This window comes from Mirounga angustirostris, unplaced genomic scaffold (genome assembly GCF_029215605.1).
Source record: "Mirounga angustirostris isolate CCGP_5_RB_7025 unplaced genomic scaffold, mMirAng1.0.hap1 SCAF_5, whole genome shotgun sequence".
NCBI classification, from domain to species: domain Eukaryota; kingdom Metazoa; phylum Chordata; class Mammalia; order Carnivora; family Phocidae; genus Mirounga; species Mirounga angustirostris.
This window is the reverse complement of record NW_026991713.1, coordinates 20848489-20873408: the sequence shown is the minus strand read 5'-3', so window position 1 is coordinate 20873408 and position 24920 is coordinate 20848489. Positions and strand designations below refer to the sequence as shown.

At 34.9% G+C, this 24920-nt stretch overlaps 1 protein-coding gene across 3 annotated transcripts in view; it reads left to right on the top strand.

Annotated features, from left to right (window-relative positions):
• GAS2L3 (growth arrest specific 2 like 3) overlaps window positions 1-24920 on the top strand; it is a 39475-nt gene that overhangs the window by 4206 nt on the left and 10349 nt on the right. Inside the window, exons 1-7 of one of the 3 annotated variants that reach the window (XM_045872760.3) lie at window positions 8388-9070; window positions 9969-10016; window positions 14999-15167; window positions 16250-16365; window positions 18452-18593; window positions 24043-24106; window positions 24781-24919. In XM_045872760.3, the coding sequence (XP_045728716.1) occupies window positions 9993-10016; window positions 14999-15167; window positions 16250-16365; window positions 18452-18593; window positions 24043-24106; window positions 24781-24919 (654 nt within the window). In that variant the 5' untranslated portion in view covers window positions 8388-9070; window positions 9969-9992. Of the gene's footprint in view, window positions 1-8387; window positions 9071-9968; window positions 10017-14967; window positions 15168-16249; window positions 16366-18451; window positions 18594-24042; window positions 24107-24780; window position 24920 lie in introns of those variants that run through there. The other 2 variants (XM_045872761.3, XM_064590743.1) reach the window with 2 other exon arrangements.

Sequence of the window (24920 nt, the reverse complement as noted above, 5' to 3'; positions counted from 1 at the left end):
ATTGGAGAGTCATTAAGGGTTTTAAGTAGGGAAGGAGAAAGGTGTCCTCAGATGAGGGTTTGTGAAGGTTCAATCTGGCTGCAGCACATGAAGAGCAGGTTGGAGGCTTGCAAAGCTGGAGAAAGGGTGACTGGTTGGAAGCTGTTTCAGTAAACCTAGAGAGAGGGGTGATGGTGGCTTGAACTAGAGGGGTGGCCATAGATATTGAAGAGAAAATTTAGAGTTAGAAGCAACAAGATGCGGTCACTGTTTTGACTGAGGGATGCAAGGAGGTGGTGGAGGTATGGGAGAGGAGGGAATCAAGGATGACCTATTTAACTTGGTGAATGTTGGTGCTATTCCCTGAAATAGTAAACACAGGAAACCTTTGTAAATATTTAAATGAGTGAGTAAATGAATAAATGATCTCAGTTATACAAAGGCAGGGCCATTTGATGATGGAGAACACATAGCAATGGGTTTTACCTATAAATTTTGCATTTTTTGTTTGTTTGGTTTTATTTATGTTTTAGCATACTATATAAACTGGTGCCATTTTTCTCATTGCTTCAATCTGTTGGACTCACTATATCTTCCAATCATGTTCTGGATGCATATCGCTTTCTTGGGGTCAAATGTCTTGACCCTCTGGGCACAGCTTCCTGTGTATTACTTTCTTATTACTGCTGGAACAAATTGCCACAAACTTAGTGGTTGAAAACAACACAGATTTATTATCTTATGGTTTGGGAGGTCACAAATCTAAAATGAGCTAAAAAAAAAGATGGGGTTCCTTCTTTCTGGAGGCTCCAGAGGAAGTCCCTTTCTTTCCCTTTTCCACCTTTGAAGGACCTGTGTTCCTTTGGGCTCCTTCCTCCATCTTCAAGGCTGGCAGTGAGGCAACTCAGATCTGTTTCTCTGCTTCTCACATTATTCTCTGACTTTTCTGCATCCCTCTTTTTAAAAAATGTATTTGTTTTTATTGAGATACAATTAACATCACATTATATTAGTTTCAGATGTACAACATACATGATTTGATATTTGTATGTATTGTAAAATGATCATCATAATAAATCTAGCTAGCATCCATCCCCATACAGAGTTATAATTTTTTTCTTGTGATGAGGACCTTAAAGATCTACTCTTAGCAGCTTTCAAATATGCAATACAGTATTATTAACTATAGTCACCATACTATACATGACATCCCCATGACTTATAAACTGTAGGTTTGTACCCTTTGAACCCCTTCACCCATTTTACCCACCCCCTATTTCCCACCTCTGGCAGCTGCCAATCTGTTCTCTTTATCTATCAGCTTGGTTGGTTGGTTGGTTTAGATTCCACATAATTGAGATCATACAGTATTTGCCTTTCCCTATCTGACTTATTTCACTTAGCATAATGCCCTTAAGGTCTGTCTATGTTGTCACAAATGGCAAGATTTCATTCTTTTTTATGGCTGAGTAATATTCTATTGTATTCATCTTTACCCATTCGTCCATCAGTGGACACTTAGGTTGTTTCTGTATCTGGGCTATTGTAAACAATGCTGTAGTGAACATGGGGATGCATATAGCTTTTCAAATTAGTGTTTTCATTTTTTTGAATAAATACCCAGAAGTAGAATTGCTGGATCATATGGTAGTTCTGTTTTTCATTTTTTGAGGAACCTCCATACTGTTTTTTCATAGTGGCTGCACCAATTTACATTCCCACCAATAGTGCATGAGGTTTCCCTTTTCTTTATATCCTCACCAACACTTGTTATTTCTTGTCTTTTTATCTTTTAAAGATTTTATTTATTTATTTGACAGAAAGAGACATAGTGAGAGAGGGAACACAAGCAGGGGGAGTGGGAGAGGGAGAAGCAGGCTTCCTTCCCAGCAGGGAGCCCAATGCAGGGCTTGATCCCAGGACCCTGGGATCATGACCTGAGCCTAAGGCAGACACTTAATGACTGAGCCACCCAGGTGCCCCTATTTCTTGTCTTTTTGATAATAGTCATTCTGACTGGTGTAAGGTGATATCTCATTGTGGTTTTGATTTGCATTTCCTTGATGATTAGTGATTTTGAGTGTCTTTTCATGTGTCTGTTGGCCATCCATATGCTTCTTTGGACAAATACCTATTCAGGTCCTCTATCCATTTTTTAATCAGATTGTTTGTTTGTTTTGCTATTGAGTTGAGTTGGATATTAACTCCTTATCAGGTATATGATATGTAAATATTTTCTCCCATTCTGTAGGTTGCCTTTTCATTTTGTTGATGGTTTACTTTGCTGTGCATCAGCTTTTTAGTTTGTGTAGTCCCACTTAATTTTGGCTTTTGTTGCCTTTGCCTTGGGAGTCAGATCCAAAAGTCATCTCCAACACTGATGCTTGGAAGGAGCTTACCTTTATGTTTTCTTCTAGGAGTTTTATTGTTTCAGGTATTACATTCAAATTCAAGTCTTTAATCCATTTTGAGTTAATTTTTGTGTATGGTATAAGATAGTGGTCCAGTTTCATTCTTTTGCATGTGGTTGTCCAGTTTTCCCAACACCATTTATTGAAGAGACTGTCCATTCACTCTAACATATTTTAGGCTCCTTTGTTATAAATTGACCATAAATGTGTGGGTTTATTTCTGGGCTCTCTAATTTGTTCCATTGATTTATATATCTGTTTTCATGCCAGTACCATACTGTGTGTTTTTAAAGATTTTATTTATTTATTTTTTGAGAGAGAGAGAGAGTGAGAGAGCACGAGTGAGGGGGTGGGGCAGAGGGAGAGGGAGAAGCAGACTCCCTTCTGAGCAGGGAGCCTGACATGGGGCTCGATCCCAGGATCCACGATCATGACCTGAGCCGAAGGCAGACACTTAACAGACTGAGCCACTCAGGCACCCCTGTTTTTTTTTTTTTTTTTTTTTTAATGGAAGTATATGTAATACACAATGTTACTTTAGTTTCAAGTGTACGACATGGTGATTCCACAAGTCTATACATTATGCTATGTTCACCACAAGTGTAGCTACCCCATACTGTTTTGATTATTCCAGTTTTGTAATATAGTTTGAAAACAGGGAGAGTGATGCCTCTAGATTTGTTCTTCTTCCTTAATTAAGATTGCTTTGGTTATTTGGGGTTTTATGGTTACATATAAATTTTAGGATTGTTCTGTTCTGTTTCTGTGAAAAATGCCATTGGACTCTTGAGAGGGATGGCATTGAATCTGTAGATGGCTTTGAGTAATATGGATATTTTAACAATATTTTTTAACAATATTGATTCTTCCAGTTTAAGAGCATGGAATATCTTTTCATATATTTGCATCTTCTTCAATTTCTTTCATCAATGTCTTATAATTTTCAGTTAGTATAGGTCTTTTACCTCCTTGGTTAAATTTATTCCCAGGTATTTTATTCTTTTTGATGCAACTCTAAATGGGATTATTTTCTTAATTTCTCTTTTTTTAGTGTCTAGAAACAACAGATTTCTATGTATTGATTTTTAAATCCTGCAATTTTACTGAATTCATTTATTAGTTGTAAGAGTTTTTTGGTGGTCTTTAGGGTGTTTTATATATAATATCATGTAATATGCAAATAGTGTCAGTTTTACTTCTTCCTTTCCAATTTGGATACTTTTCTTTTTCTTGTCTAATTGTTTTGGCTATGGCTGCCAAATACTATGTTGCATAAAAGTGAGACTAGGCATCCATGTCTTGTTCTTGATCTTAGAGGAAAGATATTCAGTTTTTGACCATATGATGTTAGCTGTGGGCTTGTCATATATGGCCTTTATTATGTTGAGTTATGTTCCCTCTATACCCACTCTGTTGAGAATTTGTCTCATAAATTGATGTTGAATTTTGTTAAATGCTATTTCTATATCTATTGCGATGATCATATGATTTTTATTTTGTTAACATGGTATATCATGTTGATTGATTTGTGGGTGTTGAACCATCCTTGCATTTCTGAAGTAAATCCCACTTGATCATGGTATATGATCCCTTTAATGTATTGTTGAATTCAGTTTGCTAATATTTTGTTGACAATTTTTGCCTCTATGTTCATCAGGGATTTTGGCTTCTGCATCTCTCTTATAGAGACACTTGTGAATTCATTTGCCCTACCAAGATAATCTGTTATCCCAAAGTCTTTAATTTACTCAATCTGAAATGCCCGTTTTGCCCACAAAGGTAGCATATTCACAGGTTCTGGGGATTAGGATGTAAACATTTTGGGGAACCATTATTCTGTCTACCACAAATAGAGTTTAATCAAGATGTGATAAAAACGTACTTGTCCACTGAGGCACACAAATTCCTGAGTAGCACATTGCATCCAGAATCCATGCCCCTTGGCAAAGCTATTCTATCCTTTTCACTTGGACCCTCCGCCTATACACCATTCTTAGTCATTTTTTTTCTTTGTGATTCCTTTGGTTATCAGGCATCTCACTTGACCTGCTGGTAAAGGTACCACACAGTTCAGTAACCACTGTACATATTCCACCTTGGACATGCTGGGTGAGAGGCAAAATCATTTATCAATTCATGTCAATAATGAATAAAAATAATAAAGAATACAAAAAAAAATGTCTCCGAGTAGATACTTGTCTACTATGTAGCTGCTTTCAAGCTCCTGTCACATTTTATTCCACAACAGAAACACTGTGAAGAAGGGTGACAACCCAATTTTCCCTAGAAATTTTGATATTTCTCCTACCAAAAGTGTTTCCTAAACTTTAGGCTTGACTACTTCTTTTAATACTGCTTCCAGCAGCAGTCCAGGAACTTAAAATATAGTTGGCAAAGCAATGTACAGAAATAACAGAAAATGGTATGAAGCAGTGTAAAGGCAAGTGATTGGGGAAGTCACTATGTGAATTTAAGAGCTAAAGATAGAATCAGAAGTAATTCAGGCAAGTCGGGAAGGGCTACTGGGAGGAGGTACATCAAACAAATTATAAGCCTGGGTTAGCTGAGATAATGAAGAATCTTCTCAACTATTCTTTCTCTATTTCCTGTGCTAACTCCTTGTCTCATGTCTAAATTTTGGATTTTCTCAGGACTTGTTCTTAGGCCCTTATCACTGCTTTCTCCATTTCTTTCTCAGATGATCTCATTCTTCTCAATGGCTTTACCTTCCAAGTATTTGCTGACAATTTCTACCTCCTCTTGAACTTTCTTCTCAGCTCTAGATTGGTTTTACCAACTGCCAGACAGACACTTCCACTTGGATGTCTTTAAAGGTTTCCCAAATTAAACATGACCAAAACACAGCACTTTTGACCTATTGTGTTCCCTGCCTTGATTTGTTCATACTCATATCATCCTCAGCTCAGTAAATGCTCCCACTATGTATTTACTCAATTGCTTAAGCCAGAAACCTGGGAGTCATACTTGACATTTCACACTGCCCTTACATCCCTCCCTTTCACCGCTCCTCTCTAACCATTATCAGGTCTTGGTTCTGACTGCAGTGGATATAAACTCCATCCACTTCTCTTGAGTGGAGACATTGTCTGTGTTCTAGCTCAGTCACCATCGTTTGTCACCGAGCTACTGCAGTCCTGCAGATTTCCTAACTCTTCCTCTGCCAGGCTCCTCTCCATCTCTTTTCCCGTGTGCTCCCATTCCCTATATGGTCCCACTGTTTCTACCCTTTCTGTGTCTCCTTTCATTGTTTCCCCTGGTTCTTTTCCCCACATCTCTATCCACTCCCCTTTCTGTTTCCTTCCCCCTTTCTCTTTTAAACCCATCACTATTTCACTGTTGTGTTCCTCTCTCCCCCTCAAAGAGCTCTTTTGAAACTCAGAATTACATTGTCTCTCCCTTGGTTAAAGTTCTCCCATGGCTTCTCACTGCACCTAGAATAAAACCTAATTTCTTCAGCAGGCCTAGTGTGATGGGGCTGCTGCCTAACTTTTCAGTCCCCTCCTAAGCCCCACATTGTCCATGCTGCAGCCATACCTGCTTCTTTCAGTTCTAGGAATGTGCCACATTCCTCAGAGTCTTCGCAGAAATTATTCTCTGTACTTAGAACTCTTCTTCTCATTCCCTAATTCCTACCATTCTTCAAATTCATGTTTTCCCTCTAGTAAAACCATTTCTAATCATTAAATCTAAGTCTAAAATAGGCCCCTGCTGTTTCATTCCCTGTTCTTTCCTTCAAAGTAGAATTATCATGATCTAACACTGTGTATTCATTTGTGTGGCTGCTTTTTAAAATTTTCCCGACTGGTGTATTTGTTCCATAAGGGCAGTCACATGTCTTTTACATTCACTACTGCGTCTCTTGGCTGTGGTTCTAGTTCATTAAAGACGAAGAGTAAATGCTTGTTGAATCAATGAATGAATGTACACCCCATGGAAAAGCATACAGCCTGAACAGTGATGTAGCCACAGAAATGAACAAAACTGAGTGAGGATAACGAGGAGACACGCTGAATGGAGCAAAGGGCCAATGTTAGATAAGTTCCTGAAGACTTTTATTCTAGCAAAGAGAACTGTGAGTCACAAATTCATATCTGAGTATCCTCCCCATGATGACATGGCTATTTTAAAGCTTTTGCTTTCATTTATAACTATATTTATTTATCTGTTAGTGAAAGAAGCTTCCCATATTATGTTTAATGATTTCTGGGTATTATTAGCCTTATCACTTTTTAATTTGATAAGTTATATTAAATGAACTATAATTATGTCTCATCATAGTATTAATCATACCAACTCATTTGTTAAGTGGTAGTTATGTGTCAGGTACTTCATGTGTATCATCTCATTTAATCTTTATAATAACCATATGAAGGAGGTGGTGGTATCTCATTTTACAGATGAGAACATTGAGAACCAGAAAAGTTAAGCACCCCAAGGTCATATAGCTAATATGCTAGACCTGGAATTCAAACCAGATGTGTCTGCTACTTTCTACTACCATTCTAGTACACATTTTAGTATACATTTAAAAAATGAAATATCTTTGGTATAGCTATAGCATTTCTATTTTCTCTATTAGGCAATTAGGAAATATTTAACCGAAGATTTTAAATCTAAGAAAGTACCGCCCCCACCCCGAACAAATCAGAGAGGATATCTTCTTCAGTTGTTTTTCTGAGTGAAGCATTAAAAAATGATGAAATGGTTTTTGACATGCAGAAAGGCGTACAGACTAGTATAATAACACCTGTGTTCTCACCATTTATCTTGAAATAAAATCTTACCAGTACAGTTGAAAGTCTTCTGTGCATTCCTTCCCAGTCTCATCTTCCTCCCTCTCCTCAGCAATAAGCATTATTCACTATCCCAATTTTGGCATGTATTGTATCCCTGCAGTTTATGTATTTTGGCAATAATCTGGTGTCTGAGTGCTAAATGTGGTATGGTGGCAGTTAATGTCATTATTTTTCTGAAAAAACTTACTGTGTTTCTTTGCCTTTTTGCCATTCTTTTCCAAATTCCCCCCCGATTTGTACTAGGAATGCTCTATGCCACCTTATGCTCTCCCATCATATCTTATAATGTGGGTGGGGGATAAAAATGTACTCAGTTTCATAGCCTACAGCTATGGGAAAAAGGATCTGTTCAACAGGTTGGCATTTCCCCTCATTCTGATCTGAAGTCAAACTGGTATGAAGAGGCTAACCATAAATGATCTTGAGGATCTCATGACTGAATCTGTTTCTAGGATGAGTGGGTTAGGTCAAAATCCTGTTCATCAGGTGGATGAGTGAGTGCCTTCTGTGTTTCTGTTTTCCTCAGATTTTAAAAGTTTAGTACTCTTCCTTTAAGATCTCCGTATAAACTCCTGGTGTTGTGAACGATTCCCAGCAGGGTTACAGTATAGTTTGGTCACAAGAGGTCTTTTTGCCCAAATCTAAGGGAAAAGACTTCCTCAAGTTGGCAAAGAATTGAAATATGCTCCTCCCAAAAGAGAGAGAGACAAAAGCAAAACAAAATAAAGGCAGTGATTTGCTGATTGAGATGCAGCTCCAAAAATGAAGTGTTGCTGATTCAGCATAATTGGTTTATGTGAGAAAAATAGAAACTGAGACTTTTAGGGAAAGACAGGAAAGAGGAAAATAGGTAGTAACAAAATGAGTAAGAGGCAAGAATTGTGGTTGTGATGCAGACTCGGGGTAACTATAGAATAGATGCTGCTCTTGGGATTAAATGCCCAAGGACACAAAGATGGTTTAGAAAAGAATAGCAAATGACTAGAAAATATCAATAGCTGGCTCTCTGGGACATGATGAGCACTCATTAATTAATTGATTCACTGATAGAATCTCATCCGTTTATAGAAGTTTCCCAATAAAAGCATATATTTGCATATGGGATAGTTTTTCATATATGAAGATACATTATAGCTTATCTGAGTGTGATTTCATTAGAAAATTTCTTTTTAAAGGTAATTCAGATGGTTATATTTTTGTCATCTTAAAAGTAGTTCTTTGCATTACACAAGAAGAATGCTTTGAAAAATATGTATATAAAAGACTCTTCTGCTAAAGTTCAAGTGACTGAAGGTTGTGCACAAATTCTTCATTTCTTTCATAAAACCAGTTTTGTTGCATTTTCCATAAAAAGTGCAACTACTAAACATTCTTTTGATAGCTTCTTTGTGAATGTGTCACTGTTCTTGTTTTGCACACGCCTTATAATTTAGGCTCTCTTTTGTTTTGGGTTGGCAGTTCCAACTGTTAAAGCTCTTGTCTGATTGTGTGGGACTCCTTATTTTAATGGGAGCAGCTTCTTTGCTGCATTTTTAAAAAATGGTCTCGGAAGCTTCTTACTGTGGATCTTTGTTGAGGACAAAGGATTATTTATGCTAAAGGAAAATGTATTCCCCACTGAATTAGCTCGTGGGAAGCATAACAAGCTCATTAGTAATGCTCAATTGTACTTTGGCCTTTTGCTATGGTAGAGAGAAGGAAAAATGACATCAAAAAGGACATTCTGCTGTCCTTTGCCTTCCCGCAAAGAAAACGTGATGTAATATTAGACTTTTCAGTTAGATTTAGCTCAAGTTCAACTTTGGTACCAGAGGAAATGTTCCTGGAAGGAAAGTGGTGTGTGTAGTTGATACTGTGCATGAGGTATGTTTGGTATAACTTAGAGGAGAAAGTAACTTTTCCTTGGAAATTGACAGCATTATAGACCATTTTTATTTTTTTCTTATAATGTTTTAATGGTGGTTTATAATAAAAGATAGACTAGTATATTATGCTGCTATAAGCAATTAAAAATCCTAGGTTTTATATAGTCTCTATTATCCTGAGTGTTTTTAAACTCTTCACCTTTTCTCCCATCTAAAAATACATTAAATAATTGTATTAACCTAATTAATTAAAATTGTATTTTTTTCTATAGATTTCAAAAATAGTACTTTGGAGTTAAAATTGCTGTTTCTTCTTTTTTTTTTTTTTGTCTTTAGTACCTTATGGAGAAAATAGCTTATGAAAATTATTATGGAAAGGCATTGGGTATTGTTTTATAGTTAAAGTTGATGTCTGTCTTTATTGTTGTCTGGCAGAAGAAGCTAATGGCTAAGCTTAGCTTAGTCCAGATGAATTTATATGATCTCTTCATAAAAATCAGATGAGAGATGCTTGACTTCAGTATCAGTTGTTGTGCTGTTGGTGTTTGCATTATTATGTTTACAGGGGAAATTTTGGGGAGACTTTTATATGTGCTAAGTTTTATTGTCAGTTTTATTTTTCTAGCCAGATGCTTCAAGAATTACCTTGATATTCGTGCCAGAAACTATGTATTAAATGTGTTTCAGGTTTTCCTCTTTCAAATGAGGAGTACTTTCATAAGTGAGAAGCTAAGAGTGATTATTGAATTCTCCTACAGTCACACTATTCCAAATAGAAGAAAAAGTTTTAGGTTTTCAGTCAAATCGGAGACTAAAGCAGATTCCTTGTAATTTGGGGGCTTGGGAAGTAGGAAAACTACCATTATTTGCGTATTAATGTTTTGTTCTATTTTCAGAAAAGCAATTTCATTTCAATATAGATGACCATGCAACCTGCAATTCAAGTAAGTGTTTTTCTTGGAAAAATATGTATCTAAATTATGAGATAATAATTATGTGAGATTATATAAAATTATAATAATTAGTAGAATACTAAAGTTATCCCAAAATGTTTTTACTGTACTAGTTCTTTTAAGCATTACATTTTAATAACAGGAATTACTATATTTTAACTTTCTAGTCCTGAAAAGATTTTAATTTTAAGCTTTCATTTATACAAATTATTTATAAGAGTCAAAAATTCCTTAGAATTGGTGAGTCCATCTTACTTTTACTACCCTGGGAAGAGAATTAGAACATTTTATAGTTTTCCTCTCCTTACAATTTAGTATGTATTTGTAATTAAAAGAGCTCTCAATGAAAACAATTATAAATTATTTATTTTAGATAATTATGCCTGTGCCCAGTAATGCCTCTAAATGACCAGGCATCGAAACTTAAAATTTAAAGTGTTTTTGTTGTTGTTGTGGTGGTGGTTTGTTTGTTTTTTGGTGAGGGGAGGCAAGATGGAGATAATTAGACAAACCAGAATAATCTTACATTTGAATGATTTCCAGAATTGGTATTTACTATATTATTCTTATATTCTTTTAAAAGTTTTCTTTTGATATAACTAGAGTATGCTTGAATCTTAAAGATAAAAATCACATTGAAATTCTACCTATAAAGATACAAGCAGTTGATACTATAATTTGCCTTGCAAAGTGAGACCTTAGAATCAATCATTTCTGGTTCTGGTTTTGCCACTCTGATTGTGAGATTCTGGCAATTTATTTTACCTCTGCTTCCTCACCTCCAAGGTGAGCTCATTGTTGAGGAAATCAGTGGAATCAATGAGAGAACATGAGCAAAGTGCCTACTAGAATGTATGTTGCATAGTTGACACTTCAGAAGTTTGGTTGTATCATTGGTATAACAAAACTCTCCACATTATAAAACTGGAGATTATACCTGTGTCGTGAAAGTCTTCCTTCCTTCCTTCCTTTGTTTCTTTCGAAAGAAGGCTTATCAAGATGACAGTGGGTGAAGACTAAAGATAATTTATTTATCAAATGTTAACAACAGTTCTGAATATGATCCTGCTTGTACTCCCTCCTATGTGTACTCTGCAGCTATATCCTCTACTCTATTAATAAAGAGTTCTATTATACTCTTTTCCTTTTGGGACTTGGGAGCCCATGGCAGTCTCCCAAAATGTCTTATTCTTGCTCTTTGGGTCCTCTCGAATCCACATTGAGCTCAAAACTCCTTTATTACTCAAAACCATTTTTTATCTGATTATTTCTATTTATCCTCTTTTTATCTAAGTCTCAGAAATGTCATCAGTTTCATGTTAATTATATTTTCTTGATTCTTTATAGGGTGCCTTTTATAATTGCTGCATTGACCATTCTACCCTAATGCCATTAATATTTTAACTTGGTGTCTTTCTTCATAGTTTCATTTTATAGTTCCATGAAACCTTCTCTGATCTAGAGTGTACAGATCCATCTTTTTTATTTCTTCTCCAAGAGTACTCTTGACATCGGATCATGGACATTTTTGCTTCTCTCCCTGATGAGTGTGAAAACTTTGTAGGATTTTTACCTCTTTCTCTGCTAATTATATTAGACAGTTATGTAGTTATTCATAAGTGCCTTGTAGAGAGGAGACATCCAATAGATAACTTATCAATTGATATCCTAATTTATTACATTAAGATCTTCCTTGCCCCTCTTTTTTTTGTATCTTTCATTCTGATTAGTAAATAAACATACAGTCTAAAAATCAATGAACAATAGTTCCTGATCTCTTTTGGGACATACATAGTCCCCTTTGAGAATCTGACAAAAAGCTATGAACTAAGAAAAGGCCCATTTGTATATAGGCATAAAATTTTGCCTAATTGTAAGTTAAGTTTATGTACATACTCAAGTTCATCTATAGACTGCCTGTGGATTAAGAATCTTTGCAAATGACAGCTTTCACATGTTTGAGAACAACCTTTATACATGCAGTTTTTGCTATTAACATCTAACTTTTAACAACATTAATATGCTATTGACTAGCCCAGGGTATTATACCCCAGGTTTTGTTGGCAAGAGTAGGAGAATCCAAGTACTCTTTTCCCTAATGTGACAAGAAATTAGAATGGCTTCTGTTAATGTTAGCTTCTCCATTTTCACACATGATTTTTTCCAAAACCACCCTTCTAACTATATCACCTCTTTCCCTGACAAACATTTGCAACTGCTGTGCCTTTTTTCAACTCAGCCAAATGGTTAAAAGACAAGTAACATTCTATTGGCTATAAAATACCTTTGACTGTAAGATGCATCTTGATTTTGATGGTGCAAAGGTCCTTTGCTAATGTCCTCAATTATTCAACAAATATTTAACTGACTACCATGTGCTATGTCTTATACTGAGTTCTGGGGTTACAAACAGAAATAAGACATGCTTATGAAAGCAAGATTTAGATAGTAAATCTTTGCTATACTCCCTTTGAAATAATTTTAAGAGAATTCAGAGAAATAAGTAAAAAAGACATCTTGTCTTTTTCCTAAAACTTTATAAGATCTTTATATATTTAGGAGTTCATTCCCTAATTTCTACCCTTAGTTCCTGAAATAATGACCCTCAAATAAGTTATTTATTTATTTTTTAAACTTTGGGTATTTTTATTGAGTTTCACTACTCCTGCTTGCCTCTCGTGGTATGTATTCATGTTCGTTCTTTGCCTTTGGGATTTTTTTAATCTGTTTGTTTCTCATCATAGAAACTTGGAAGCAGCTCTTTCTTTCTTTCTTTTTTTTTTCCTCCAAAGTTTGTCTGGATAAACAATGGTGTTATGGATTTTGATTTCAGGTAGTAAGACTTGCCTTAAACACACCTCAATAAGTTTAATATATTTTAGAGGGAAAATGATCTACATTTAAAAATCAAGAAGGGAATAGATTCAGTTGGTATTACCTATACTCATACCTCTTTTTTTTTTAAATTAAAAACCCTTTATTTTAATAAGGTTTTTGCAAACCTGCAAAGTAGCTGTTAAGTGTAGAACAGAGATATTTGTTTGCTGAACCATTTGAGAATAAGTTGCCAGTCTAATGCTGCATTACCTCTGAATACTTTAGTATGTGTTTCTCACAAATAAGGACATCGTCCTGCACAACTGCAATGAAATAATTAGAACCAGGATATTAACATGGGTACAGTACTGCCACCTAATACTCAGAGCACATTCAAGTATTTTCAGTTGTTCCCATAATATCCAGTTCAGAATTACATGCCACATTTAGTTGTCATGTCCCTTCATCTGTCTAGAACAGTATCTTTGCTTTCTTTAATGACCTTGACATTTTTGAATTTTATAGACCAGTTATTTTGTAGGATGTCCCTCAGTTTGGATTTGCCTGTTGTGTTCTCATGATTAGATTCAGTTTATGCATCTTTGGCAGGAATATCACAGAGGGATACTGTGTTTTCTCATTGCATCCTTTCAGGTGGAATATGATTTTGATTTGTCCCATTATTGATGGTGTTTACGTCTGTCACTTGGTTAAGTTGCTGTCTGTCAGATTTCTCTACTGTAAAATTACTCTTTCTTCTCTTTGTAATAAGTATTTTGTGGGGAAGTACTTTGAAACTATATAAAAATCTCATTCCTCATCAAAATCCCAGTTTATTCATATATTTATATCTATATGAACTAATAGTTTTCTATTTTATTCAGTGTGTTATAATCCATTTATATTATTGTTTGATCCTCAAGTTGCTCTTGATTTAGCCAGTAGAAGTCCCTTCATGCTGACTTCTATGTCCTTTTGGTTTGTCCCTATCATTCTTTGAGCCCTTCTTTGCTTTCTGGTAAAAGATATTCCAATCACCATAGGATTCATTCTAGTTTTCTCTCACTCCATAGAAGAGTTGTACCTCTCTTCTTTGGCAGTGAGAAACCTGGCTTCCATTTGATAAATCCGTGTGAATATAACAATCTCCCATTGTTGCTGCCATTCCCTCCCTGAGTTGATGGCTTTGTCAGCTCACTTGGGCTCTGACACCCTACGCTGGGATGTTCCCCCATCTTCCCCTGGGGACACCCTCCTCATCCTACTCAGGGTCTGATACTGTCCCCATGTGTGGACACTCTCTCATCTCACTCAAGCTCTGACCCTTCATTTCAAGCTTCCCTCCAGTGAGAATCCCTCATCACTTCCCTTGAGCTCAAATACCCCTTCCTGAATTGAGAAATGAAAGTCTTCTCTCTAAATAATCTTATATTAAAACATATCTAATTGTATTTCAAAATTTTGCAAGTGTTGGTTTGATAGTATGTTTATGTCAGTTTTTATTCTTAACCAGGGATTGGCCAGGTAGTAAATATTCTTGGCTTTGCGAGTCAGTAGGCAAAACTGAGGCTATTCTGTAGGTACTTATATAACAACCATTTTAAAATGTAAAAACCATTCTTAGATTGTGGGTCATGAAAGAATCAGGTGACATACCAGATTATTTAGAATTTTTTTTAAGATGACACTGTTATTATGATCAGAAGTTATAAAATGCCATTTATGCATTTATTCATTCATTTATCCATTATACCACAAATGTTGCTAGGCCCAGTGCTAGATGCTACAAAGATGTATCTTGTAAGGCAGGTTACATTGGCTGATTTTATAGCTGAGAGGCTGAAGCTGTGGTTCAAGTAACTTATTAAACTTAAACTAGTTAGCTAGCCAGTGAAGGAAAAATATTATTTGTTGACTTTTATCTTGTAGTTTGATAGTAGTAGAATCCATTCATTGATTTACCACAGTATTGAATACTGAAAAAGTGTCGAGTTTCTAGATTAATAGTTTGCTTCTAGTTTATGAACTTTCAGTGAACTGCTATGGTTTTACACATATGTATATTATATATGGTCTATAATTCATCATTTGAGTATAAGTGTGGACTATACTAACTTTTAAAAAGGTTGCATCCATTTGGTTGGTGTTTTCTCTAGGTGTGGTTTGGAGAAGACCTGCCTCTAAGTCCACGGAGTCCTCTGACCCCCAGACACGGGCCAGGTTTGGCTGATGTTTGTCAGTATGATGAGTGGATAGCTGTGAGGCATGAAGCCACCCTGTTGCCCATGCAAGAAGATTTGTCAATCTGGCTATCTGGTTTATTAGGTAAGGCTTGAAAAGATACTCAAAATTGTAGTTTTTTACTTACTAAATATTTATTGAGAATCTTACTCTTTGTCAAGGAGTGATCATTCCAGAGGCTGGGAATACTCTAGTGAATGGAATATTTGATATCCTTGTTCTCACAAGCTTACATTCTAGTTGGGGAGATGTTCCAATTCACCCCGAACCTTAGGGCTTGGATAGTAAGGCAATTTGAGGCTTAACAGAAGTGGTCTGTAGTAATCTTTGAATAATCAACATTATCATTGTTAATGTTAAAACCTTTTTTTTTAAGTGTGTAGATCTGATTTGGGGTCTCTATTACCAATGCACCACCCCCGTCTCATATAAGGCATGAGATTCTGAGGGGAATATATATTGTAGTTAAAATGATTGCTACTTCTGAGGCATTGAGGGGCAGAGGCATGTGAAACCTAGGAGGAAGTATCAGCTTGGAAAATATCTGGCTTCATATTTTCTTTACTCAGAGACTAGGAGTGCTCTGAACTTTCTCCACAGAAAAATGCTCTCTTTTAAATACAGAATTTCATCTATGGCCTTTCCAAGATAATTAAAAACACTGCACACTCTAATGTTCTCATATCAGTATGATGATTTGGATAATTTTTAAAAAGCTTATTATGTAATAATAATGATTCTAAAGAAAGGATTTTAGAGGCAAAAAGTCGGTATTCTCTGGGTGTTTGTTAGCTGTTATCTTTAATTTTAAAATCATAACAAAATCCATCTTATTTATGGAGAATCTTTTTCTTGTGCAAGCAGTAGTAATGTGCAGTGAATCAAAACTTTAACAGTTAATAGTGAAATATAAAACATTCTCGTTTTTAGGAAATGAAATAAAATGTCATTTTATTTTTTCTTATACATCACAGATATTTTTGTTTTGGTTGTCTTAATTTTGCATTATCTGTTTTAACTATAGCTTCTAAGAGTGAATACTTGGAGTCTGATCTAATATTTGTCTCATGTTTCAGCTATAATCTAATTACATTTAATTAAATTTTAACCATATTGTTTGAATTTACTGTTTCTAGTAGAATCTTAACTTTGAAATATGTTTTTAGGTACTGAAGTTAAGGCAGAAAGATTATTGGAAGAACTTGATAATGGAGTACTATTATGCCAACTGATTGATGTTCTTCAAAACATGGTAAAAGCTTGTGACTCTGAAGAACCCAGGGTAAGAACATGTTTGACAGTAGGTGATTTTATTTGTTTATTTATTTATTTGAGAGAGCGAGCAGGGGGAGGGGCAGAAGGAGAGAGAGAGAGAGAATCTGAAGCAGACTCAACACTGAGTGCAGAGCCCAACGTGGGGCTCCATCTCATGACCGCGAGATCATGACCTGAGCCAAAACCAAGAATTGGACACTTAACCGACTGAGCCACTCAGGCACCCTGACAGTAGGTGATTTTATACCTTGGTACCTATTAATTTGCTTATGTACATTTCTATCTGAAAGGTTGCAAACTTCCACCTAACTATGTATAAGACCTTAGGTAATTTATCTAATCTTGCAAAATGGGAGAATTAACATTTATGTTGTCAGATTTATTTGCAAGGATTTAATGAAATTAAATGAAGAAATGTATAGATGGTATTTAGGTTTGTGCCTAGTTTACGTAAATATCCAGTAAGTAGTTATCTCTCCTTGAGAACAATACTCTTACTTGTGAGAGTTAAATGAGAAAAGAGCTTGTGATGGTTCCTGGCACACAGTTATTATTTTTACTGCTATTATTACTACCATCATCATCACCATCTTTATATTCCCCATATTTTGTCTTGGTGGTAAATTCTATAATTTGATTGAATGAATAATAATTTTTTTATGCAGTTTTCCTCCGGTGACCCTGAAATCATGATTTGAACTAGATAAGGTTTCCTCTCTTCATCAAACACGGGTCACCTATGAGATCTGGGGTCTCTTAGTGTGGCATCTGGATACTCACCTAGTGTTGGTAGAAATATAAATTGCTATCATCTTTCTGGGAGTCAGCGGGTGATATATATATATATATATATATATATATATATATATATATATATAGAAAGTAAAGCACATCTTTTGATACATAACATAATTCCCCCAGGGATTTATTCTAAGAAAATAACTACAAATTCACAAATTAATTTTCAAAGAACTTGATTGTGCAGAAAAAGTTAAGAACAATTTAAATGCTCATCAATAAAGAAGTTGTTAAAAATTAATTATGGTACCTAAACTGAGTGGAATGCATTATCCATTCATTAGAAATGACTCTTTTAATAATCTGTTATTTTTTATTATTTATTATTTTATTATTATTATTTTAATAATCTGTTATTTTTCACCTCAAAAGATGCCTACAGCCTGTTGTTAAGTGTGTCTGCACACATACACACACAGATCAGATTGTGGACTAGCATGTTTGTGTAGCATTCTGTAGGTGCAGATATGTGTATCCTTGTGCATAGAGATGCTTACTAACGTGAGTGAGAAAATTTCACTTGACAATTAGAAAAACTCACAAGGCTATTTTAATTCTGGAAAATACAACAACAGGAAAGGTATAGAAGGAACTGGTAATAGTGGTTATCTCTAAGAAGAAAGAGGAACTGAGTGGTAGAGGTAGGAGACAGACTTATACCCTATTGTGCCTATTGCATTTTAAAAAATCTTAGCATAAATTGCTTTTTCAAGTAAAAATTTAAAAGAGAACTAAAACCCCTCTGCCTCAGCAGGATTATTTAACTATTCTTAGTCCAGATAGTTAAAAAATTAGGATTCTATAAAACTTAGACTGTTAATTTTCAAAGAACTTGAATTAAGAATGGGCTACTACTTCCTTATTTGACAGTCTCCTCAAGAAACTCAGAACCATATTTATGAATGCAAATAAGGAAGTAAGCAAAAATGAGTGTGTCCATTAACCTTTAACATAGCAATAATTTTGTGTTTGTATTGAACTGTGTATGGAGAGACATTTAGAGATACGCTTTGGAATTATTAGACTGTCATTTTTTGTTTTAATTAAGACCCCAGTGTCATTTTAAGAAGAAAGAGGTTAGAGATGCTTGACATACTGCTAATTTTGAATAGATTGATTTCCTAGGAGTCATTTTCTGGAATATACTTAAAGTAAAATAAAATAATTTTTGAAGATACTTTTTCCTCCTAATGTTGTGAACTTTTTAGTCATATTTATTTAGTGATATTAAAATGGATATCTAATGAAATTATCCTTCATATGAGTTTTTGAAATTATTCTTTCATCTTTTCCAGAATTTTCCAATGAGAAAAGTGCCCTGTAAGAAGGATGCTGCCTCAGGTTCATTCTTTGCTAGAGACAATACTGCAAACTTCCTTCACTGGTGCAGGCACATTGGGGTTGATGAGACTTACCTCTTTGAATCTGAAGGTTTAGGTAAGTGTTGTTATCACTGTGTTTAATGTTTATTAGGGTATTTTTGTATGTCTCACATGTAATTTTTTTTCCAATAAGGACTCAAATGCTGTATCTCATTTTCCTAGAAAAATTTATACTTTAAATGCATGTAAAACAATTGGAGAATCAGATTCTAAACCATATATATTAAGCTTTTTATTTATAAAGATCTTTTATATTTATTTATTTATTATTATTATTTTTTAAGATTTTATTTATTTATTTGAGAGAGAGAGAACGAGAGACAGCACGAGAGGGAAGAGGGCAGAGGGAGAAGCAGACCCACTGCTGAGCAGGGAGCCCAGTGTGGGACTCGATCCCGGGACTCCAGGATCATGACCTGAGCCGAAGGCAGTCGCTTAACCAACTGAGCCACCCAGGCGCCCGATCTTTTATATTTAGAATGCCCTAGAAATATTTTACTTCCTAAATGAGTTGGTCAAGGAAAGGTTCTGGACTAATGCTTTGCTAATTAATGTTGTCATCAAGAATTACTCTACCAAAGCCTAAATTACTAGTAATTTCTTTTTAACTGGATAATTATAGAAATAACAGAAGGCCAAATGAGATATACTCATGGTATTTAGATTTACCTTGTACACGGCAGCTGTCAAGTTGATTGTCTAAAAGATTCATGTTTTTGACAATTCATTTTAAAAAGTCATGCTCTACTGAAGAATTATTGACGTATTGTCTCATTTACTTTAAGTCAATAGAAGCATCTGTGCAGTGACTAACGTGGAAGCTAGCTACGTTTTAGACTACTATATATGTATTTCCTTAGAGCATTTATATATGTATATACATACACACATAGAATTTTTAATGTTTTGATAGGAGCAGTAGCATACCAAGGGTGGGTGGAGATCATGGGAGTAGTAGGGTTCCCTGGTAGAGAGAAGTATTTTATCACTGACATTGTTTAGAATTGCTGGTTCATGGTGATAATAAAAAACAAACAAATTTTTAGGTGGTTTTATTATAGTTTGAAAGTTCTCTGAATTAAAAAAAAAAAGGAATAACTAGTTCACTGCCTTAAGCAAAGATTCAGGTTATTAGGTAACCATCTGTTCATAGTTCTATGCCAAACATAAACTGAGCAAATAAACTAAAAACAGAACAAAATAAAATAAAATTCTCTGACTGTGCACACCCTTGTTGCCTGCACACAGGGTAGGCTGCTCCCACTGCTGCCCATTTGATATGCCTCTGGATATTCCTATCCGGTATACAAGTAAAAAAATGTAATGGGTTACTATTTTACTTCCCATTTTGCACCCTGCTTTAATCCAGGTGTGCTGATTGTTATTGACAATGAGGTTGATTAATGGCATATGCAGGTTGTAGAGATCAAAGGAAAGAGGAAATGCTTTGAATTCTCTAGTTTCCAGTTTATTGTTTCTGGAAGGATATAAAATTGTATATTTCTCATTGTTAGTAGAAGCCATCTTGTGACTGTCCTGAAGGTCAGCATATTAAAGCACCACCAGTAACAGTAATTCATTTCTAGGCATTTAACTGATGAACTAGTATTTTTACTTTCTAAAGGTTTCAGAGATAAGCCTCTAAATTTTTACATTTTGCTAGGAAATCAAAGCAATTAAAAAAAAAAAAAACAAATACGCTATGCTTAAAGTATGCTTAAAAGCTACTTTTAGAGAAACAAGTTTAATAAAAATTGCAGGACAAATTCCTTTTGGTATGGATTTTAAAGTCAAATATAGGCCTTTTTATTGCTCTGGAAGGGTATACTTTGTGCTTGGGGATGTAATAGATGATATTAATGAATCAAAGAACTGCCATTTCCACTGGGGGAGTCAATGTGCATGTTATTCATCACACAAACCATTATTTTGTTAGGGTTCAGAAGTTTCCTAGAGCTTTTAACTCTAAGGACAGGAACAGAAAGGTAGATGATCCACAACTACCATAGTGGTGCCTTTGGCTGAATTCTAATGATCAGGGTTTTTTGTTTGTCTGGCTTTGTTTTTTATTAAGGATCTTTGTTTGAAGAATTAGATAGTATTTGGGTTCCTTTTAAAATATTAAACAAAATTTTCTAATGTGCTAGAGTATACAGAACATAATCTCCTGTCTTAACCATTTTAAGCATATTTGGTTTTGTTTTATTTATAGCATTTAAGAAAATTGAGATACACTTTGGGGTACCTGGATGGCTCAGTCAGTTGAGCATCCGACTCTCGACTTTGGTTTGGGTTATGATCTCAGAGTCATGGGAACAAGCCCCCATCGGGCTCCGCGCTCAGTGTGGAGTCTGCTTATTCCTCTCCCTCTGCTCCTTCTCCTGCTTGTGCATGTGTGCTCGCTCTCTGTCACGCTCTCAAATAAATACATAAATAAATAAAATCTTTAAAAAACAATTGAGATGCACTTCACATAACGTAAAATTCATCATTTCAAAATGTACACTTAAGTGGTTTTTAGTATATTCACTGTGTTATGCAACCATCACCACTAATTAATTCCAGAACATTTTCATCATTCACAAAAGAAAACTCATAGCTATTAACAATTAGTCCTTCTGGCATCTTCAGGCATCTATGGATTTGCATATTCTGGACCCTTTAAATAAATAGAATCATACTATATGTGGCTTTTTGTGTCTGGCTTTTTTCATTTAGCATGTTTCATTTATGTCATAGCATTCAATAGTACTTCATTCCTTTATAGAGCTGAATGATTCCATGTATGGATATACTACATTTTTAAAAAACATTATCATCTGATGGACATTTTGATTGTTTTTTCTTTTTGGTCAATATGAATAATGCTGCTGTCTACATTTGTTTACAGGTTTTTGAGTGAACATATGTTTTTAATTCTCTCAGGGATATAGCTAGAAGTGGAATTGTTGAATCGTATGGTAATTCTATATTTATCTTTTTAAGGAACTACCAAACTGCTTTCACAATGGCTTCACCATTTTACATTCCCACTGGCAACGAACAACTTCACATCTCCGCCAACACTTGTTATTGTTTTTTTTTTTTTTTAAATGACTCTCCTAGTGGATATGTGAAGTGGTGGCTCATTGTGGTTTTGATTTGCATTTCCTTAATGATTAATGATGTTGAGCATCTTTTCATGGCTTATTGGCCACTTGTGTGTCTTCTTTGAAGAAATCTGTATTCAAATCTTTTGCTCATTTTTGGGGGGTCATTGGTCTTTTTTTGGTTGACTTCTAAGAGTTTTTTATTTATTCTGAATACTAGGCCCTTATCAGATATATGATTTGCAAATATTTTCATCCAGGGCTTAGGTTGCCTTTTCACTTTCTTGATAGTGTCCTTTGATGGATGAAAATTTTTAATTTTGATTAAGTTCAATTTATCTTTTCTTTGATTGCTTGTGCTTTTGGTGTCATATTTAAAATACTATGGGGCGCCTGGGTGGCTCAGTTGGTTAAGCGACTGCCTTCAGCTCAGGTCATGATCCCAGGGTCCTGGGATCGAGTCCCGCATCGGGCTCCCTGCTTTGCGGGGAGCCTGCTTCTCCCTCTCCCACTCCCCCTGCTTGTGTTCCCTCTCTCGCTGTGTCTCTCTCTGTCAAATAAATAAATAAAAATCTTTAAAAAAAAAAAAAAAATACTATGGCCTAATCCAAGGTCACACAGATTTTCACCTCTTTTTCCTTCTAAGAGTTTTATAGTGTTAGCTCTTATGTTTAGGTCTTTCATCCATTTTGAGTTATTTTTTTGTATTTGTTGTGAAGTAAGGGTCTAAATTCATTCTTTTGCATGTAGATATCCAGTTCTAACACCATCTGTTGAAAAGACTGCTGTTTTCCTTACTGAGTTGTCTTGCCACCCTTTCTGAAAATCAACTGAACACAAATGTCTGGGTTTATTTCTGGGCTCTCAGTTCCATTCCACTGGTCTCTATGTCTGTCCTTGTGCCACTAACATACTGTCTTGGTTACTGTAGCTTTGTTGTAAGTCTTGAAATTGGGAAGTGCGAGTCTTCCGACTTTGTTCTTGTTTTTGCTAGTCTGTCTTTTTATAATTCTATATGAATTTTATCAGCTTAACCATTTCTGTAAAAAAGGCTGTTGGAATTTTGATAGGGATTGCACTGAATCTGTAGGTCAGTTTGAAGAGTTTTGTCATCTTAACAATATTATGTCTCCCAATCCATGAACACAGGATGTCTTTCCATTTATTTGTATCTTCCTTAATTTCTTTCAACAATATTTTGTAGTTTTCAGTAAACAAGTCATAAAATTCTTTGGTTAAATTTGTTCCTAAGTACTTTATTCTTCTTGAAGCATTGTAAATTGAATTGTTTTTTAAATTACATGTTCAGATTGTATAAAGTAAAATGATTTTTGTATATTGATATTGTATCCTGTAACTTTGCTGAAATTGAGTTTGCTCTTATACTATTTTTTGTAGATTCCTTAGAGTTTTTTTATGCAAAGGACAGTGTCATCCAAATGGAGATAGTTTTCCTTCCTCCTTTCCAATCTGGATGCCCTTTATTTGTTTTTCTTGCCTAAATGCCCTGTCTAGAACCTCCCATACAATTTTGAATAGAAGAGTTAAGAGTGGACATCCTTGTCTTCTCCCTAGTCTTCGGAGGAAGATTCTCAGTCTTTTACCATTAAGAATGATGTTAACTCTGGGTTTTTCATAGATACCCATTTTCAGATTTATAAAGTTTCCTTCCATTCCTAGTTTGTTGAATCTTCCTTTTTTTTTTTTTTAAATCATGAAAAGGGTATTTGATTTTGTCAAATGCTTTTTCTGTGTCTACTGAGATAATTGTGTGTTTCCTTTCCTTTATTCTATCAATATAGTGGATTATATTGATTGATTTTCATACGTTGAACCAACCTTGCATTCCTGGGATATATCTCACTTGCTGCTGGATTCAGTTTGCCAGTATTGCATTGCAGATTTTTACATCTATATTCATAAAGGATATTAGTCTTTAGTTTTCTTGTGATATATTTGTCTGGCTTTGGTGTCAAGGTAATATTGACATCATAGAATGAGTTAGGAAGTACTCCTTCTTTTCTGATTTTGAAAAAGTTTGAGAAGGCCATTAACACATAGTCCTAAGCTAAAGATAGTTTGGAATAAAATTGAGGTGATATATCTCTTCAAATAATATCTCCTGTTGAGATACCTGAAATATAAACAATGTAATGTTACTAAGCCCTTAGTTTTTTAGACTTAAAGTGTTACAAATTAGGGTACATGCTAAGTTTTCATCCTCTTCTTATTAGCCAGTTTTTAAAAAAATTTATGGACGATGATAATATGTAGAGAAAAATGTCTTTTCTAAGTCTCCAAACAAGTAAACCTCCTGTCTTCATTATTATTATTTTTTTTTACTTCTTCCATGCCAGAAATGTATTTCCCTATTTAATTTTGCCCTTTAAAATATGTGGTCTTATTTTTTCACAGTTTTGCACAAAGATCCAAGACAGGTGTATCTTTGTCTTCTTGAAATTGGTCGAATTGTGTCGAGGTGTGTATTCCACATTATTTCAGAATTTCAATGTCATTAATCTTTTAAAAGCTACTTTTAGATAGAACACTATTTTCTAAAATAAAATAATTCTTGATTAAAATAAAATAACTTAATTTCCTATCTTTTTATTTATTTCTTTTTTTAATTATTAACTTTGTTCTGTTTGCATGAGCTGTGTCATGTGTCAACATATGCTCACCCATATACCTTGCCATCATTTAGTATTAAACTGTAAAAGTGGTTGCTTAAATTTTTTAGACTAAGAATATGGTAAAAGCATGTAAAACTCTTTTAGCAATTCAAGGCAAGGCAGATCATCTGGACACAAAGAGGATCTGATAAGAAGGCTGAGGCTTAGTGTCGTCCATACCTGACTCAGCCCCATCTTTACTCTGAAGCTGACTTTAAAGGTGGCTAACTTTCAGGATCCCTGGTTGAATACTGGAGCATCCAGTAATCCCAATATATGCTGTAATGTGAAGATTATATCCTGAATTTTTGACAGTCTCTTGGACATTAAAAAGCATTTCCAGATGTTCCAGTGAAACAATTGGTGGAAGAGAGTCAAATAGACTTCACTTTAAAAATAAAACATAACCTATTTGTGATATGCAGGGAAGTGAATGGGTCAGACTTTTCTTAAATGATGAGATCTCCTAACTGGTTTTCAGATATGGGGTTGAGCCACCAGTATTAGTAAAACTTGAGAAAGAAATTGAACTAGAAGAGACCTTACTTAATACTTCTGGGCCTGAAGATTCCATTAGCATTCCGAAATCGTGCTGTCAGCATGAAGAGCTGCATGAGGCTG